Raw genomic sequence first — 19188 nt, forward strand, 5'->3', positions numbered from 1 at the left:
TAGTTAGCATAAATGTTGATTACTGCTAAACTACCCTTACTAACGGAGGAGACTCATGATATGAGTTATATAAAATAGTGACTAATCCAAAAATGTTTACTCTTATGTCATTTGCCAGTTTCTGCTTAGCTGATTACTGGGAACTTAGTGGTTTAGAATTAGAGGCACTCCAGGCAAAAGAGAAGTGGAGATTGATTGTTTTTATATTGAGAATTCACTGTAGTAATAGAGGACTAAAAAGATAGTCTAATCTGTTTTATATGGTGTGAAATACTGTATGCCAGCTACTTCCTGGGATGGATTTAGAGACTTTTTATTTTAAGTTTCTGTTAGCTTGAATGCTATCACTACTTTACTCTTAAGCTTTGAAATATCTGTTATACTTGCTATTGGTGATTTGTATACTAGGAGGATAAAATAAATTCTGATCTTTTAATCTTATTTGCCCCATCTCAGTTATCTTCTTTACATAACTCTAGTTTTAATTTCTTATCAATATGGCTAAAATTTGTGGTAGTATAAAAACTATGTATATCTGAAGCAATTTTACTAAAACTAATCTTTGTTTTCCCATTGCTTTATTTGATAGATTAGCAAGTGGCCCCCCAGATCTGAGATGCTGTTTACTACATCAGAAGCTACAGGTAAAGATTTTCAGTGACAGTGTTTAATGTGATCTTGAGTTAGTTGGAGCTTACTTCTGATGCTAAATTTAAGTATGGATTATAGGCCATTCTTTTTGTGTTGCTGTAGGTTACTTAAAATCACTGTCATTCACAACAAGTTGTAGGGGAAGGGTAGAGAATGAAAATTAAATATTCAAGCAGTGGGTTGATTTTTATTTTACTGTAATTAATTCAAATATATATATATTTCTGTTTTCTTAAGATGTTAAATTGCTGTATTGAAAGAAAGAAGGCACGTGATGAGAAGAGGAAGACAAGTATTTCAGATAATGTGACTAATACATATCCAGGGGATGCTGGAAGACCTGGAGACCAGCTGGGGCCAGATAATCTAAAAGATATGGACAAGGAAAAGGGAGAGGTGGGAAAATCGTGGGATTCTTGGAGTGATAGCGAAGAAGAATTTTTTGAATGCCTAAGTGATACTGAAGAATTTAAGGGAAATGGACAAGAGAGTGGCAAAAAAGGAGGACTTAAGGAGATGGCAAATTTAAAGCCAGAAGGTCGACTCAACCAGCATGGGAAACTTACACTGCTGCATAATGGAGAGCCTCTCTACATTCCAGTAACCCAGGTAGGGCCTGGACTGGCACATTAAGTTTTAATTTTTAAAAAATCTGTTGTGTATATAACTTCATTCTAGTAGATGATTGCTTTGGATAGGGGCAATTCTTTAAACAGTCTATGTTCAGAGATCTAAGATGTGAAATCTAAATAATAAACTATTGGGGCTTTTAGGTCTATCATTTCTTAAATTGAGAAATGTTTTGAAATTTAAGTAGATAGTAGCTCATTATGTATAAGGTGATATGTTATTTCTTAAACTCAGTAGTGAGTACTCAGGTGTTTAAAAAAACCCAACAATCCAAAAATATGGAGGGGAAAGAAAAGTAGGAATCCTTTAATTTGAGGCCATTTTACACCATTAGTAAGTAGAACAGCAACAACTCAACACCTAAGGAAGAATAATAGTTTTTGTTGGGTTGTTGTTGTTTTAAACTATCTTTTTATTGATTTCTGTTTTAGGGAGAGAGAGAGAGAAACATCAACGTGAAAGAGAAACCTCAATTGTTTGCCTCCCACATACACCTTGACCAGGGATCAAATCCTCGCCTGGGTATGTGCCCTGACCAGAATTGAACCAGTCACCTTTCGGTGCAGAGGACAACACTCAACCAACTGAGCCACATTGGCCAGGCTGTTGCGTTATTTTTACATGAGTAATATCTGAATATGTTTTGTGAAAAACTCAATTTAGAAAATGTGAAAGCCACCACCCATAATTCAACTCTTATTCCTAGAAGTAACCACTATTACTAGTTTGGGTTAAAATTTCTCCTCTTAGTCTGGGCGCATGAGAGCTCATGTTTTTACATTTCCCTAATGAATAATGATACTGAACACATTTTCATATATTTATTGCCCATTTGGGTATCTTCTAGGTGAAGTGCCTATTTAAGGTCTTGCCTTTTTTTTTAAATCCTCACCTGTGGATATGTTTTTATTAATTTTAGAGAGAAAGGAAGGAAGGGAGAGAAACATCAATGTGAGAGAGAAACATCCATCAGTTGCCTCCTTTATGTGCCCAACTGGGGATCAAATCCTCCAACCTTTGGTGTACAGGATGATGCTCTAACCAACTGAGCTACCCGGCCAGGGCAGCTTTTGCCCCTTTTTAAAAAATAAGTTGCCTTTTTTCTTATTGCTTAGTAGGAATTCTTCATATATCCTGGATATGAGTCCTTAGTCATATATACGTATTACAAGTAATTTTTCTTAATCTTTGGCTTGCTTATTCACTTTCTTACTGATGCCTTTAGTTAAATGGGTATTCTTAATTTTAATAAAGTCTGATCTAACAATGTGTTTCTTATGTGGATAGTGCTTTTGTCTCCCATTTAAGAAATCTTTACTTCAATGTCCTGGAGATAGTCTCATGTATTTTTCTGAAAGTTGTATTATTTTACCTATCTTGTTTATATTTGTGATCCATCTCAAACTAACTGGTATAAGGAAGAGGTTAAGATTCTTTTTTTTTCTGTTCCTACATTATTAATTCAAAAGACCTACCTTTTCCCACAAAGTGGCAGTGATATCTTTGTTGTAAATCATGTGACTGTATGTGTGTTGGTCTGTTTCTGAATTGATTATTATGTTCCTTTAGTCTCTTTGTCTATCCTTATGCCAGTAATGCACTATTTTTATCACTGTGGCTTTATAAGTGTTTCTGTTTTGTAGTATAAATCTTCTTTGTTCTTCAAAATTATCTTAGCTGTCCTTTGCATTTTTTCTATTTCTTTTGTTGTTTGTTTTGTAAATTTGAGAGTCAGCTTGTCAGTTTCCACATGCAAAATAATCCTGCTGGAATTTTTAATCATGTTGCAATTGAATTTATAAATTAATTTAGAGAGAACTAAAATCTTAACAATATTGAGTTCCATGAACATGAAATACCTTTCATTTTCTTTCTTTTTTTATTTATTGTTGACAATATTACAGAAGTCCCCATATCTCCACCCCTTTGTCCTCCCTAATCTCACTCCACACTGTTGTCTGTGTCCATGAACTATGCATATATGTATGTATGTTCTTTGGTTAATCTATTCCCGTCGCCCCCACCCCTTCACCTTTCACCCCTCTGAGATCTGTCAGTCTGTTTCATGCTTCCATGCCTCTGGACCTATTTTGTTCACCAGTTTATTTTGTTCATTAGATTCCACATATACATGAGATCACGTGATATTTGCTTTCTCTGCCTGGCTTATTTTGCTTAGCATAATAATCTCCAGGTCCATCCATACTGTCTCAAAGAGTAAGAGATCCTTCTTTTTTACAGCCGCATCTTATTCCATTGTGTAAATTACCACAGCTTTTTTATCCACTCATCTACTGATGGGCACTTGGGCTGTTTCCAGATCTTAGCTATTGTAAATGACGCTGCAATGAACATAGGAGTGCATATATTCTTTCTGATTAGCCTTTCGAGTTTCTTATGATATACTAGAGGTCCAGTGCACGAAATTTGTGCACGGGGGAGGGGGGGCCGTGTCCTTCAGTGCAGCCTGCACCCTCTCCAATCTGGGATCCCTCTCACAATCCAGGACTGCTGGCTCCCAACCGTTCGCCTGCCTGCCTGCCTGATTACCCCTAACTGCTTCTGCCTGCCAACCTGATCACCCCCTAACCACTCCCCTGCCAACCTGATCGACGCCTAACTGCTCCCCTGCTGGCCTGATTGCCCCTAACTGCCCTCCAGTGCCAGCCTGGTTGCCCCTAACTGTCCTCCCTTTCAGGCCTGGTCACCCCCAACTGCCCTCCCCTGCAGGCCTGGCCCCTCCCCCCAACTGCCCTCCCCTGCAGGCCTGGGTCCCCCCCAGCTATCCTCCCCTGCAGGCCTGGTTCCCCCCAACTGCCCTCCCCTGCAGGCCTGCCCCCCCCCAACTGCCCTCCCCTGCAGGCCTGGTCCCCCCCCCCAACTGCCCTCTCCTGCTGGCCTGATTGCCCACAACTGCCCTCCCCTGCCAGCCATCTTGTGGCGGCCATCCATATAGGGGCGGCCATCTTTGACCACATGGGGGCGGCCATCTTGTGTGTTGGAGTGATGGTCAATTTGCATATTACTCTTTCATTAAATAGGATTCCCAGAGATGGGATTGCTCTATCAAAAGACAGTTTCATTTTTAATTTTTTTGAGGAAACTCCATACTGTTTTCCACAGTGGCTGCACCAGTTTGCATTCCCACCAGCAGTGGAAGAGGATTCCCTTTCTCCACATCCTCACCAGCACTTGCTGTTTGTTGACTTATTGATGGTAGCCATCCTGGCAGGTGTGAAGTGATACCTCATTGTAGTTTTAATTTACCTCTCTCCGATGATTAGTGATAGTGAACATTTTTCATATATCTATTGGCCATCTATCTATATGTCCTCTTTGGAGAAGTATCTATTCAGATGTTTTGCCCATTTTTTAATTGGATTTTTCATCTTCCTTTTGTTGAGTTGGATGAGTTCTTTGTATATTTTGGAAATTAATCCCTTATCAGATGTATCATTGGCAAATATGTTCTCCCATATAGTGGGTTCCCTTCTCATTTTGTTGAGGTTTCTTTTGCTGCGCATAAGCATTTTAGTTTGATGTAGTCACATTTGTCCATTTTTTCCTTTGTTTCTTTTTCCCCGAGGTGATGTATTGGTGAAAATACTACTACGTGAGATGCCTGAGATTTTACTGTCTGTGTGTGTTTGTTATTTTTTTTTTAAAGGATATTTATGGTTTCCCACCTTACATTTAAATCTTTCATCCATTTTGAGTTTATTATTGTGTATGGTGTAAGTTAGTGGTCCAATTTCATTTTTTTGCATGTATCTGCCCAATTTTCCTAAAACCACTATTGAAGAGACTGTCTCTACTCCATTGTATGCTCTTGCCTCCTTTGTCAAATATTGACAAAAATGGCATTGGTCGATTTCTGGGGTCTCTTTTCTGTTACATTGGTCTATAGCCTGATCTTGTGCCAGTACCAGGATGTTTTTATCACAATGGCTTAGTAGTAGAGTTTGATATCCAGTATTGGGATACCTCCAACTTTGTTCTTCTTTCTCAAGATTGCTGTGGCTATTCGGGTCTTTTTGGGTTCCATATAAATGTTTGGAATACTTGTTTTAGATATGTGAAATATGCTGTTGGTATTTTAATAGGGATTACATTGAATCTTTAGATTGTTTTAAGTAGTATAGACATTTTAATTATGTAAATTCTTCCAATCCATGAACACAGTATATTCTTCCACTTGTTTGTATCTTCCTCTATCTCTTTTTTCAATGTCCTGTAGTTTTCTGAGTAAGGGTTTTTTACCTCCTTGGTTAGGTTTATTTCTAGGTATCTTAGTTTGAATTGTGAATTGTTACTGCACTTCTTTCATTTCTGACTTTATTTATTTGGGCTCTCTCTCTTTGTTTCTTGATGCATCTGGCTAAAGATTCATCAGTCTTGTTTATTTTGTTCAACTGGCATATCTCACTGTTTGAGCATTGACCTTTGAACCAGGAGGTCACAGTTCGATTCCCAGTCAGGGCATATGCCTGAGTTGTTGGGCTGGATCCCCAGTGTGGGGCGTGCAGGAGGTAGCCAGTCAGTGATTCTCTCTCATCATTGATGTTTCCGTCTCTCTCTTCCTCTCCCTTCCTCTCTGAAATTAATAAAAATATATTTTTTTAAATCTTATTTATTTTTTCAAAGAACCAGTTCATGGTTTCATTGATCTTTTGTACTGTTTTTATAGTCTCTATGTCATTTATTTCTGCTCTCATCTTTATTATTTCTTTCCTTCTTACTCTGGGCTTGTTCTCACTTTCATTTTCTTTTCTTTTTTTCCTTTTTTCTTATCAGTGTTTTATAGTTTTCAACATAGAGGTTTTGCATATCTTTCATTAGATATTTTTAAATCTTTGTAATTTCTTAAATGTTATAAATGGTATTCTTAAATTTAATTTTTAAGTTTTTCCCTGATATATAGAAAGAATTGTTTTTTGTGTGTATTGAACTTGAATCCAGCAATCTTACTACATTCACTTATTATTCTCATAGTTTTTTAATTATTTGGATTTATCTATGAACACAATCATGTTATCTGTTTATACAGACAGTTTGAGTTTTGATTTTCAAAACTTTATACTTCTAAAAATTTTTCTTGCCTTATTGCACTGGCTTGGACCTCCAGTACAATGTTGAGTAGTGGATAGCCTTCTCAGAATAAAAGCATATGATAATTATTGAGGGTATCTGATATAGATATCATTTTTTAAAATTTTATTTTATTGTTTAAAGTATTACACATAGTAGTACATATATCTCCTTTTTGTTTTCCCCATTGACCTTGCCCCAGCCTCCCCTACTCCCTGTCGCATGCCCTTATCCCACCCCCCCAGTATCTTGTGTCCATTGGTTGTGCTTATATGCCTGCATACAAGTCCTTCGGTTGCTCTCTTTCTCCCCCTCCCCAACACTCCTCAGCCTTCCCACTGTAATTTGACAGTCTGTTCGATGCTTTACTGCCTCTGTATCTATCTTTTTGTTCATCAGGTTATATTGTTCTTTATTTTCCATAAATGAGTGAGATAATGTGGTATTTTTCTTTCATTGCCTGACTTATTTCACTTAGCATAATGCTCTCCAGTTCCATCCAGGTTTCTGCAAATGGTAACAATTCCTTTTTATAGCATCATAGTATTTCATTGTGTAGATGTACCATAGTTTTCTAATCCACTCATCTGCTGATGGGCATTTAGGCTGTTTCCAAATCTTAGCAATGGTGAATTGTGCTGCTATAAACATAGGGGTGCATATATCCTTTCTGATTGGTGTTTCTAGTTTCTTGGGATATATTCCTAGAAGTGGGATTACTGGGTCAAATGGGAGTTCCATTTTTAGTTTTTTCAGGAAACTCCATACTGTTCTCCACAGTGGCTGCACCAGTCTGCATTCCCACCAGCAGTGCACGAGGGTTCCTTTTTCTCCGCATCCTCCAGCACTTGTCATTTGTTGATTTGTTTATGATTGCCATTCTGACAGGTGTGAGATGGTACCGCATTGTCGTTTTGATTTGCATCTCTTGGATGATTAGTGACTTTGAGCATGTTTTCATATGTCTCTTGGCCTTCCTTCTGTCTTCTTTCGAAAAGTTTCTATTTAGGTCTGTTGCCCATTTTTTTATTGGGTCATTTATCTTCCTTTTTATTGAGTTGTATGAGTTCCCTGTAAATGTTGGAGATTAAACCTTTATCGGTGATAACATTTGCAAATATGTTCTCCCATACAGTGGGCTTTCTTGTTGTTTTGTTGATAGTTTCTTTTGCTGTGCAAAAGCTTTTTATTTTGATGTAGTCCCATTTGTTTATTTTCTCTTTAGTTTCCATTGCCCTAGGAGCGGTATCAGTGAAGAAATTGCTTCTGCATATGTCTGAGATTTCGCTGCCTGTGGATTTCTCTAGTATTTTTATTGTTTCCTATCTTATGTTTAAGTCCTTTATCCATTTTGAGTTTATTTTTGTGTATGGTGTAAGTTGGTGGTCTAGTTTCATTTCTTTTTTGCATATATCTGTCCAATTTTCTCAACACCATTTATTGCAGAGACTGTCTTGACTCCATTGTATGTTCATGCCTCCTTTATTAAATATTAATTGAGTATAGTGGTTTGGGTCGATATCTGGGTTCTCTGTTCTATTCCATTAGTCTACATGTCTGTTCTTGTGCCAGTACCATGCTGTTTTGAGAACAGTGGCTTTGTAATACAGCTTGATATCTGGTATTGAGATCCCTCCTACTTTGTTCTTCTTTCTCAGGATTGCTGTGGCTATTCGGGGTCTTTTTTAATTCCAGATGAATTTTTGGAGAGTTCTTACTAGGTCTGTGAAATATGCCTTTGGTATTTTAATGGGGAGTGCATTGAATCTATAGATTGCTTTGGGTAGTATGGACATTTTAAAGATGCTGATTCTACCAATCCATGAACATGGTATGTTCTTCCATCTGTTTATGTCTTCCTCTATCTCTTTTTTCAGTTTCCTGTGTATAGGTCTTTTACCTCCTTCATTAAGTTTATTCCTGCTGTATCTTAATTGTTTTGGTGTGATGGTAAATGGGATTGCTTTTTTAGTCTCTCTTTCTGTAAGTTCACGATTCGTGTATAGAAACGCCATAAATTTCTTGGCATTAATTTTGTATCCTCCTACATTGCCGAATTCATTTACTAAGTCTCATAGTTTTTTAATGGAGTCTTTAGGGTTTTTTATGTACAATATCATGTCATCTGTGAATAGGAACTGTTTTACTTCTTCTTTTCCAATTTGGATGCCTTTTATTTCTTCTTCTTGTCTAATTGCAATGGCTAATACTTCCAGTACTACGTCGAATAGGAGTGGTGAGAGTGGGCATCCCTGTCTTGTTCCTGTTCTTAGGGGAAATGGTTTTAGTTTTTGCCCATTGAGTATGATGTTGGCTGTGGGTTTGTCATATATGGCTTTTATTATGTTGAGGAATGATCCTTCTATTCCCACCTTGCTGAGAGTTATTATCAAAAATGGGTGTTGTATTTTGTCAAATGCTTTTTCTGCATCTATTGATATGACTATGTGGTTTTTATCTCTGTTTGTTTATGTGATGTATCACGTTTATTGATTTGCAGATATTGTACCATCCTTGCATCCCTGGGATAAATCCCACTTGGTCATGGTGTATGATCTTTCTGATGTACTGCTGGATCCAATTTGCTAGAATTTTGTTGAGGATTTGGCATCTATGTTCATGAGGGATATTGGCCTGTAACTTTCTTTCATTGTGTTGTCTTTATCTGGTTTTGGTATTAGGGTGATGCTGACTTCATAGAATAAGCTTGAAAGAGTTCCTTCCTCTTGAATTTTTTGGTATAGTCTGAGGAGGATAGGTTTTAGTTCTTCCTTGAATGTTTGGTAAAACTCCCCTGTGAAGCCTTCTGGCCCCGGGCTTTTGTTTGCCGGAAGCTTTTTGATGACTGCTTCAATTTCTTCCATAGTTATTGGTCTATTGAGATGTTTAGATTCTTCCTGATTGAGTTTTGGAAGGTTGTATTTTTCTAGGAATATGTCCATTTTCTCCAGGTTGTCCAGTTTGTTGGAATAGAGTTGTTCATAGTATTTTTTAACAATCTTTTGTATTTTGGTGGGGTCTGTTATTATTTCTCCTCTTTCATTTCTGATTTTGCTTATTTGGGTCCTCTCTCTTTGCTTCTTGGTGAGCCTGGCTAGAGGTTCATCAATCTTGTTTCTCCTTTCAAAGAACCAGCTCTTGGTTTTGTTGATCTTTTGTATTGTTTTTTTGGTCTCAATGTCATTTATCTCTGCTCTGATCTTTATTATTTCCTTCCTTCTGCTTACACTGGGCTTTTCTTGTTGCTCTCTTTCTAACTCTTTGAGTTGTAGGGTTAGGTAATTTATTACCATTGTTTCTTGTTTTTTTGCAGTAGGCTGGTAGAGCTATGAACTTCCCTCTCAAGACTGCTTTCGCTGTGTCCCATAGATTTTGGATTGTTGTGTTTTCATTGTCGTTTGTTGCCATGATGTTTTTTATTTCTTCCTTGATCTCTCTGGTAACCCAGTCATTGTTTAATAGCATGCTATTTAGTCTCCAGGTGTTTGATTTTTTGGGATTGTTTTCATTGTAGTTGATTTCCAGTTTTATGCCACTGTGATCTGAGAAGATGTTTGATATGATTTCTATCTTCTTGAATTTGAAGAGACTTTGCCTGTGACCTAATATATGGTCTATCTTTGAAAATGACCCATGTGCACTTGAGAAGAATGTATTTTCTGTGGTTTTGGGGTGAAATGTTCTGAAGATGTCAGTTAATTCCATCTGGTCTAGTGAGTCATTTAGGATTGATGTTTCTTTGCTTATTTTTTGTTTAGAGGATTTGTCCAATGGTGATAGTGGGGTATTAAAGTCTCCTAGTATGACTGTATTGCTGTTAATCTCTCCCTTGATATCTTCCAGGAGTTTTTTTATGTACTTGGTTGTGTATATGTTTACCAGAGTTATTTCTTCTTGTTGGATTGCTCCCTTTAGTATTATGAAGTGGCCTTCCTTATCTCTTGTTATGTCCTTCACTTTAAGATCTAATTTGTCAGATCTAAGTATTGCTACCCCAGCTTTTTTTTCATTTCCATTCGCCTGAAAAACCTTTTTCCATCCCTTCACCCTCAGTCTGTGTGCATCTTTTTTTCTGAGGTGGGTTTCTTGTAGACAGCAGATATATGAGTCATGTTTTCTTATCCAATCCGTTACCCTATGTCTTTTGATTGGGGCATTTAATCCATTTACATTTAAAGTTATTTTTGATAGGTACTTATTTGTCGCCATTTTTATTCTTTACCCCTGTGTTCCTTCTTTGCTTCCTATTTCTTTTTTTTATAGCAGACCCTTTAGCATTTCTTGCATTGCTGGTTTGGTGGTAATAAACTCCCTTAGTCCTCTTTTGTCTATGAAGCTCCTGATTTCACCCTCAATTTTGATTGATAGCCTTGTTGGGTACAGTATTCTTGGATTCAGACCCTTCCTTTGTATGACTTTGTATATTTCATTCCATTCCCTTCTGGCCTGATGTGTTTCTGTTGAGAAATCAGTCGCTAGTCTGATGGGGGAATCCTTTGTAGGTAACTTTCTGTCTCTCTCTGGCTGCTTTTAAGATTCTTACTTTGTCGTTGGTGTTTGCCAATTTAATTATAATGTGCCTTGGTGTCGGTCTTTTGGGGTTCATTTTGCTTGGGACTCTGTGAGCTTCTTGGATTTATGTGAGTTTTTTCTTCTCTATATCAGGGAAGTTTTCTGTCATTATTTCTTCAAACAGGTTTTCTATTCCTTGCTCAGTTTCCCCTCCTTCTGGCTCCCCTATTACGCTGATGTTGTTTCGTTTTGTGTTGTCCCAAAGTTCTCTTAGGCTCTCCTCCTGCTTTATATATTTTTTTCTAGAAGCTGCTTTAATTGGGTATTTTTTCCTACCTTGTCTTCTGGCTCACTGATGCGGCCCTCTGGTTCTTCTAGTCTACTCTTGATGCTTTCTATTGAGTTCTTTACAGCAGCGATGTCATTTTTCATTTCTTCTTGGTTCTTCTTCATTTCCTCTTGGTTCTTACACATATTGTTGAATTTGTCTTCCATTCTTTTCATCCATCTTATGACCATTTCTCTGAATTCTTTCTCTGACAGGTTGCTTGCCTCTATTTTGTTTACTTTCTTTCTGGTGATGCCTGCTTTTCTTTCATATGTGGGCTGTTTCTTTGTCTCCCCATGATCTCTCTTCTCCAGGTGTCTGGTTATGTAGTTCTCTTTCTCCTTTGCATGAGGATGCGCAGAGCTCCTCCGAATTCATGTGCTCATGCCACTTGGGGACCGGTGTTCCCTGGTTCACAGCTGTTCACTGGGTGCTGTTGTTGTAGAGTCCCAGGATTTTCAGGCTTCCGACAACATCCATTCTCCCCTTCAAGATGGTGCAGTCTCCGCATCAGAGCCAGTCGCTCCCGGAGGGATCCCAGCAGCAGTGGAGGCTGCCCAGTCTGGGGAACCCTGTCTGGCAATCCCCCACAGTCCCCTGGAGTATAGCTGTCCCTCAACTCACAAACAAAACACTCCCTGTGCGACCACACACTCTTCTTTTTTCACTATCTTGCAGTCTGCTTTCCCATCGGCAGCCATCTTCCTTCTGATATCATTTATCTTAATAAGGCAGTTCTCTTCTGTTTATAGTTTATGAGAGCTTTATATCATAAACAGGTATTATATTTTATCAAATGCTTTTCCTGCATATTAAGGTCATCATAAGATAATTGTGAATTTTAAGTGTGATAAATTAATAATAGAGATTCTAGTCCAAAGTAAGCACTCAATTTTCAGCTATTATTCTTCTGAGGACTTTTTGTTATAGAAGATACTAGAGGCTCAGTGCACGAATTCGTGCACAGGTGGGGTCCAGCAGGCCTACCCAAATAGGGCCAATTGAGCCGGGGGTAGGGGCCGCAGGCGGTTGGCTGGCTGGGGTAAGGGGCTGCAGGCGGTTGGTGAGCCGGCCCTGGCCCTGATCGAGGGGGTGGGGGGAGGCAATCGGGGGCGGGGCCCTACCACCTGGTCAAACTCCCAGTCGAACTCCCTGTCAAGGGGACAATTTGCATATAGGATAGTGGCTAGTATTGCTTCTCAAAATGCAAGGATTTACTTAAAAGTTTTTGTAACTGGTTTTCATGTTCTAAAATGGGTTGATGAATTGTAATAGTACAGTGGGATGTTGGATGCTTGTTTGGTAATTTTAAACATGAATTCTGTTAACTTTATTATCCATGCTTATATTGTTTCTTTGCCAGGTATTTATCATTTAAGAGATTAGTTTAGTTTATTTGACAGGCTTTATGCTTTTATGTTTCTATATCCCTTTAAAAATAAATGCTATTTTAGGTGTTTTATTACTAAATTTTAGTATTAGGACAGAATATTCTAATAACCAGATGTATGTCTTTTCTTGTTTTGTTATAAAGTATGCAGTAGGTATTGAGTTCTTGTGGTATAGACCTGGGTTTGGGGATCTGGTAGAACTGATTTACATCCTGGCATCATCATTTATTAACAGTATTACTACTAGAACTATGTTTTCTCTCTGAGCCCCTTTTTCTCTCTTAAAAAAAAAAGTTAATTTGCATTTTCTAGAATTTTATGTAATTTCAGTATGCTTTTTTTGTTTTGGGTGTAATTTTTAGCATAATTATTTTATGATTCACACATATTGTTGTGTGTATCATATAATAATCATTTATTGTTATTGCTTAGTAATATTCTATTTTATGGACATATCACAGATCATTTATCTATTACTTTTTTTATTGATGTTCCAAAAATAGGGGGACTTTTGGGGGTGATAGATATATTCATTATCTTGATGGGTTTCATGGGTATATTTAGCAAATGCACTCTTTAAATTATTGTATACTGAGCCCTAGTCAGTGTGTCTCAGTGATAGGAGTGTGATACTGTGCAACAAAAGGTCATGGGTTTCCCGTAGCTGATTTGGTTCAATGGACAGAGCGTCGGCCTGCTGATTGCAGGTTCCCAGGTTTGATTCCCAGTCGGGGCACATGCCCAGGTTGTGGGCTCAGTTCCCAGTAGGGGGTGTGCAGGAGGCAGCCGATCAGTGATTCTTATCACTGATGTTTCTATCTCTCTTTCCCTCTCCCTTCTTCTCTGAAATCAATAAAAATATATTAAAAAAAAAAGCTCATGGGTTCAATTCCCAGTCAGGGCACGTACCCAAGTTTTGGGTTCGATCCTGGTTGGGGTACATGCAGGAGGCAACTGATCGATGTTTCTCTCTCTCCCCCTCCCTTCGTGTCTCTCTCTCAAATTAATAAAAACATATCCTCAGGTTAGGATGAAAAATAAGTTAAAAGGTAAATAAATTATTGTATGTTGATTATAGTTCAAAAGAGCTGTTGAAAAGTTAAATTGTCATCTGATGAATGATTGACAAGAAGAAAAAAGTATTTCTATCTTGTTCTAATGTATCTCCAGTTTTAATACCTTACCTACTGTTTAGTAAACCAGTATTAATACTTTAAAAGCCACTAATGGTTTATATTACTCTGGGTTGTTCCGGATTAAATCACATATCATATTTAAAAACATTTGGCAGTCCAGCCGACATGGCTCAGTAATTGAGCATCAACCTATGAATGAACCAGGAGGTCACAGTTCAATTCCCGGTCAGGGCTCATGCTTGGATTGCTGGCTCAGTCCCCAATGTGTGGTGTGTAGAAGGCAGCTGATCAGTGATTTTCTTTCATCACTGATGTTTCTATTTCTCTCTCCCTCTCCCTTCCTCTCTGAAATCAATAAAAATATTTTTTAAATAAATAAAAATAAAAGCATTTGGCAGGTAAATGTTCAACAAAGTTAATTTTTTATATTCTTTCTTTTTCCATGTTTTAATTAATAGTACTCCCTATTTCTAATGATCTAGTTGCAGATTGTCTTGGTTTGATAGGGTTAATAAAAAAAAACCAAGAAAGTTGCTCTGGAAACTCAAGTTTTATTTTTTTTCAAAAGGTTATGCTTCTCTCATTTATTTCAGATGCTTCAGTTTCCATATTTGAATTTATATTCTAAATATGAAATAATTTAGACTTATTTTTCTCTTAACATGTATCCTATGTATTATGAAATTAATTTTTATATCTTACCTTTAGGAAATCAGGGCAAATTTTTAATCAATTCTACTTTCTTCCTTTAAAGTTAATCTTATTTTCATTATAACCATTATATATGTGATTATATAAAATGCTTGGCATTCAAAATGATCCCAGTTAAAGCCAATACAATTTCAAACTTTAGAAGTTAGCTTAAAATGTGCCATTAATCAGTTCCCACTTCACACACACACACACACACACACACACACACACAAAAAGACTTTATATAGGACCTTGCTTCATAAGAATTCAAACACACCCATAGTCCTTTCATGTAGACTAACTAAGTCAACCTAAAATTTATGGCTAGGAGAAGCTTAAAGATGTTGCCCAATACTCCAGAGCCAGGGCAACCTAGGACAGATACCTGTGGAAATCCGTTAGAGCATGAGTACTTAGCTAGTGGATTGGAACAAACTAGTAGTTCTAAAAGTGAGCATCAGACAGGTGTCCTAGATGCCCTGTTAAGTTTGCTACTTGGTAGTTTTGCTACTTGATGATCTTGGGCAAGGCATTTTATCTCTGTACCTCAGTTTCATCACTTGTAAATGCTCTGACCACCTCTCAATGATCCTATGAGATCATGCATATGAGAAAGCTTTGGGCATATTCAGAAGTTGTATATATTAAAATGTATGGTCCTAATGCTACTTGCTGCCTATATTTCTCTTGATCATGTCCTTCACTTATAGTTGTCCTGAAATTTCCACATTAGAATGGTAGTCAGTATCCTTTCAACATCTCCTTCCTTCCCGCCCATCCTGTGATTTCAGGGCTATAGGACAGTGAAAACTAGCTCCCTTTTATAGAAGGAAAGCAGGCCTCTTCTCTTGAGATTCATATAATTTTTTAATTTGACTGAGGCATTTTGATATCATAGAGAAAGTAGAGTGAAGCTTTTACCACCCTAAGTATTTTATCTCTAAGTGGTAGCATTTATTAAGCATGTGCCAGGATTTCTTCTTCACAGCAGTACGATACTGAATACTTGAGTGATTGTCCAAGGTCATAGAGCTGGGATTCATACACAAGCACAGACTCTTACTGCTCTTACTGTCATACTGCTTTTCCAGTTACTACTCAACCCTCAGTATCATTGTGAGACTTTAAAAGTGCTGCATGTTCATTGTAGAGAAAAGAAAACAAAAACTCATAATTTTATAATCCAGAGGTAATTAATCACTGTTCGAGCAGTTCCTTCCCATTTTTCCTATATCAAACCATTTCCCTCTTACTGTATATCCATATTCTTTCCACTTTATAAATAGTGCTGCAGTGATATTACTAGAACTGGAATTATTGGATCAGAGGACATGATCATAAGTGCTTGCCATGTATTGGTTGCCAAATTATTGTCTGGGAAGACAACAATATTATATTCTCGTCTGCAGTGTTTAAAAGTGCCCCATTTAGGTTTGTTTAAAAAAATAGGATGATACCAAAAAAAGAAGTTATTTTCTTTTGTTTGTTGCTGTGTTTTGAATGCCATAGCTTTACCATGCTTCTACTTTATTTATGACAGATAGTTGTGAAAATTATTTGTCCTCAAGGCAGTGGTTCTCAACTGGGGAGTGATTTTGCCCCCAGGGAAATTTGGCAATGTCTGGAAACATTTTTTTTTTTTTTTTTAATTTCTTTATTGATTAAGGTGTCACATATTTGTCCTCATCCCCCCATTCCCATCCCACCCCTCTCCCCACGCATGCCCCAATCCCCTGTTGAAGTTAACCATTGGATAGGCTTATATGCATGCATACAGGTCCTTTGGTTGAACTCTCCCCCTCCCCCCACCCTCCCCCTACCCTCCCCTATCATCCCTCTGAGGCCCGATAGTCCGATCGATGCCTCCTTGCTTCTGGTTCTGTTCTTGTTCCTCAGTCTATGTTGTTCATCATTTCCCCTAGATGAGCGAGATCATATGTCACTAGATATATACTAATAAGAACTGAATGTGAGACGAGCAATAATAGTTATGTTGACAGGCAAATGAATCAATCTGTAGCGAGCTTCCCCCTGGACCAACAGTTCTTTTGAGACCCAATTTCAATGTCCAGTAGTTCCTTATGTGTACATGTCAGCACTGACCCCTCAGCTCTGGATGGTGGACAAATGGTGGTAATGGAGGTCCGACTCCCTCTGGTTTGGTCTCGGCCGAACCCAGGGGCATGGCGTCACCCAGACTAAGGGGCACGTGGCCTCACCCTTACCCAAGGGGCGCGTGGTCACACCCGGGCCTGGGAGCCAGCCTCACCAGGATGGATCCAGGGGCGCACGGCCTCACCCGGACCCAGGATCCGGCTTCACCCGTACCCAGGGACGCTTGGCCTCTCTCAGACCCAGGGGCACGTGGCCTCACCCGGGCCTAGGTGTACGAGGCCTCATCCGGCTCCAGGGACACATGGTCGCACCCGGACCCAGGGACGCTTGGCCTCTCCCAGACCCAGGGCCACTTGGGCTCACCCGGGCCTAGGTGTACGAGGCCTCACCCGGATCCAGGGACACATGGTCTCACCCGGACCCAGGGACGCTTGGCCTCTCCCAGACCCAGGGCCACTTGGGCTCACCCGGGCCTAGGTGCACGAGGCCTCATCCGGATCCAGGGACACATGGTCGCACCCGGACCCAGGGACGCTTGGCCTCTCCCAGACCCAGGGCCACTTGGGCTCACCCGGGCCTAGGTGCACGAGGCCTCACCCGGATCCAGGGACACATGGTCTCACCCGGACCGAGGGACGCTTGGCCTCTCCCAGACCCAGGGCCACTTGGGCTCACCCGGGCCTAGGTGCACGAGGCCTCATCCGGATCCAGGGACACATGGTCGCACCCGGACCCAGGGACGCTTGGCCTCTCCCAGACACAGGGCCACTTGGGCTCACCCGGGCCTAGGTGCACGCGGCCTCACCCGGATCCAGGGACACATGGTCTCACCCGGACCCAGGGACGCTTGGTCTCTCCCAGACCCAGGGCCACTTGGGCTCACCCGGGCCTAGGTGCACGAGGCCTCACCCGGATCCAGGGACACATGGTCGCACCCGGACCCAGGGACGCTTGGCCTCTCCCAGACCCAGGGCCACTTGGGCTCACCCGGGCCTAGGTGTACAAGGCCTCACCCGGATCCAGGGACACATGGTCTCACCCGGACCCAGGGACGCTTGGCCTCTCCCAGACCCAGGGCCACTTGGGCTCACCCGGGCCTAGGTGCACGAGACCTCACCCGGATCCAGGGACACATGGTCTCACCCGGACCCAGGGACGCTTGGCCTCTCCCAGACCCAGGGCCACTTGGGCTCACCCGGGCCTAGGTGCACGCGGCCTCACCCGGATCCAGGGACACATGGTCTCACCCAGACCCAGGGATGCTTGGCCTCTCCCAGACCCAGGGCCACTTGGGCTCACCCGGGCCTAGGTGCACGAGGCCTCACCCGGATCCAGGGACACATGGTCTCACCCGGACCCAGGGACGCTTGGCCTCTCCCAGACCCAGGGCCACTTGGGCTCACCCGGGCCTAGGTGCACGAGGCCTCATCCGGATCCAGGGACACATGGTCGCACCCGGACCCAGGGACGCTTGGCCTCACCCAGACCCAGGGCCACTTGGGCTCACCCGGGCCTAGGTGCACGAGGCCTCACCCGGATCCAGGGACACATGGTCGCACCCGGACCCAGGGACGCTTGGCCTCTCCCAGACCCAGGGCCACTTGGGCTCTCCCGGGCCTAGGTGCACGAGGCCTCACCCGGATCCAGGGACACATGGTCTCACCCGGACCCAGGGACGCTTGGCCTCTCCCAGACCCAGGGCCACTTGGGCTCACCCGGGCCTAGGTGCACGAGGCCTCATCCGGATCCAGGGACACATGGTCGCACCCGGACCCAGGGACGCTTGGCCTCACCCAGACCCAGGGCCACTTGGGCTCACCCGGGCCTAGGTGCACGAGGCCTCACCCGGATCCAGGGACACATGGTCGCACCCGGACCCAGGGACGCTTGGCCTCTCCCAGACCCAGGGCCACTTGGGCTCACCCGGGCCTAGGTGCACGAGGCCTCACCCGGATCCAGGGACACATGGTCGCACCCGGACCCAGGGACGCTTGGCCTCTCCCAGACCCAGGGCCACTTGGGCTCACCCGGGCCTAGGTGCACGAGGCCTCATCCGGATCCAGGGACACATGGTCGCACCCGGACCCAGGGACGCCTGGCCTCTCCCAGACCCAGGGCCACTTGGGCTCACCCGGGCCTAGGTGCACGCGGCCTCACCCGGATCCAGGGACACATGGTCTCACCCGGACCCAGGGATGCTTGGCCTCTCCCAGACCCAGGGCCACTTGGGCTCACCCGGGCCTAGGTGCACGAGGCCTCACCCGGATCCAGGGACACATGGTCTCACCCGGACCGAGGGACGCTTGGCCTCTCCCAGACCCAGGGCCACTTGGGCTCACCCGGGCCTAGGTGCACGAGGCCTCACCCGGATCCAGGGACACATGGTCTCACCCGGACCCAGGGACGCTTGGCTTCTCCCAGACCCAGGGCCACTTGGGCTCACCCGGGCCTAGGTGCACGCGGCCTCACCCGGATCCAGGGACACATGGTCTCACCCGGACCCAGGGACGCTTGGCCTCTCAGACCCCGGGGCACGTGACCTCACCCATGCCTAGGTGCACGAGGTCTCACCCGGATCCAGGGACACACGGTCTCACCCGGACCCAGGGACGCCTGGCCTCCCCCAGACCCAGGGGCACGTGGC

At 42.0% G+C, this 19188-nt stretch overlaps 1 protein-coding gene across 3 annotated transcripts in view; it reads left to right on the plus strand.

Annotated features, from left to right (window-relative positions):
* The window catches only part of RAB3GAP1 (RAB3 GTPase activating protein catalytic subunit 1), a 106873-nt gene that overhangs the window by 67653 nt on the left and 20032 nt on the right, over window positions 1-19188 (plus strand). For all 3 annotated transcript variants that reach the window (XM_008143475.3, XM_054722951.1, XM_054722952.1), the window contains 2 exons: window positions 590-644; window positions 889-1260. In XM_008143475.3, the coding sequence (XP_008141697.2) occupies window positions 590-644; window positions 889-1260 (427 nt within the window). The remainder of the gene's footprint in view (window positions 1-589; window positions 645-888; window positions 1261-19188) is intronic.

Source organism: Eptesicus fuscus, chromosome 11, assembly GCF_027574615.1.
Source record: "Eptesicus fuscus isolate TK198812 chromosome 11, DD_ASM_mEF_20220401, whole genome shotgun sequence".
NCBI lineage: Eukaryota > Metazoa > Chordata > Mammalia > Chiroptera > Vespertilionidae > Eptesicus > Eptesicus fuscus.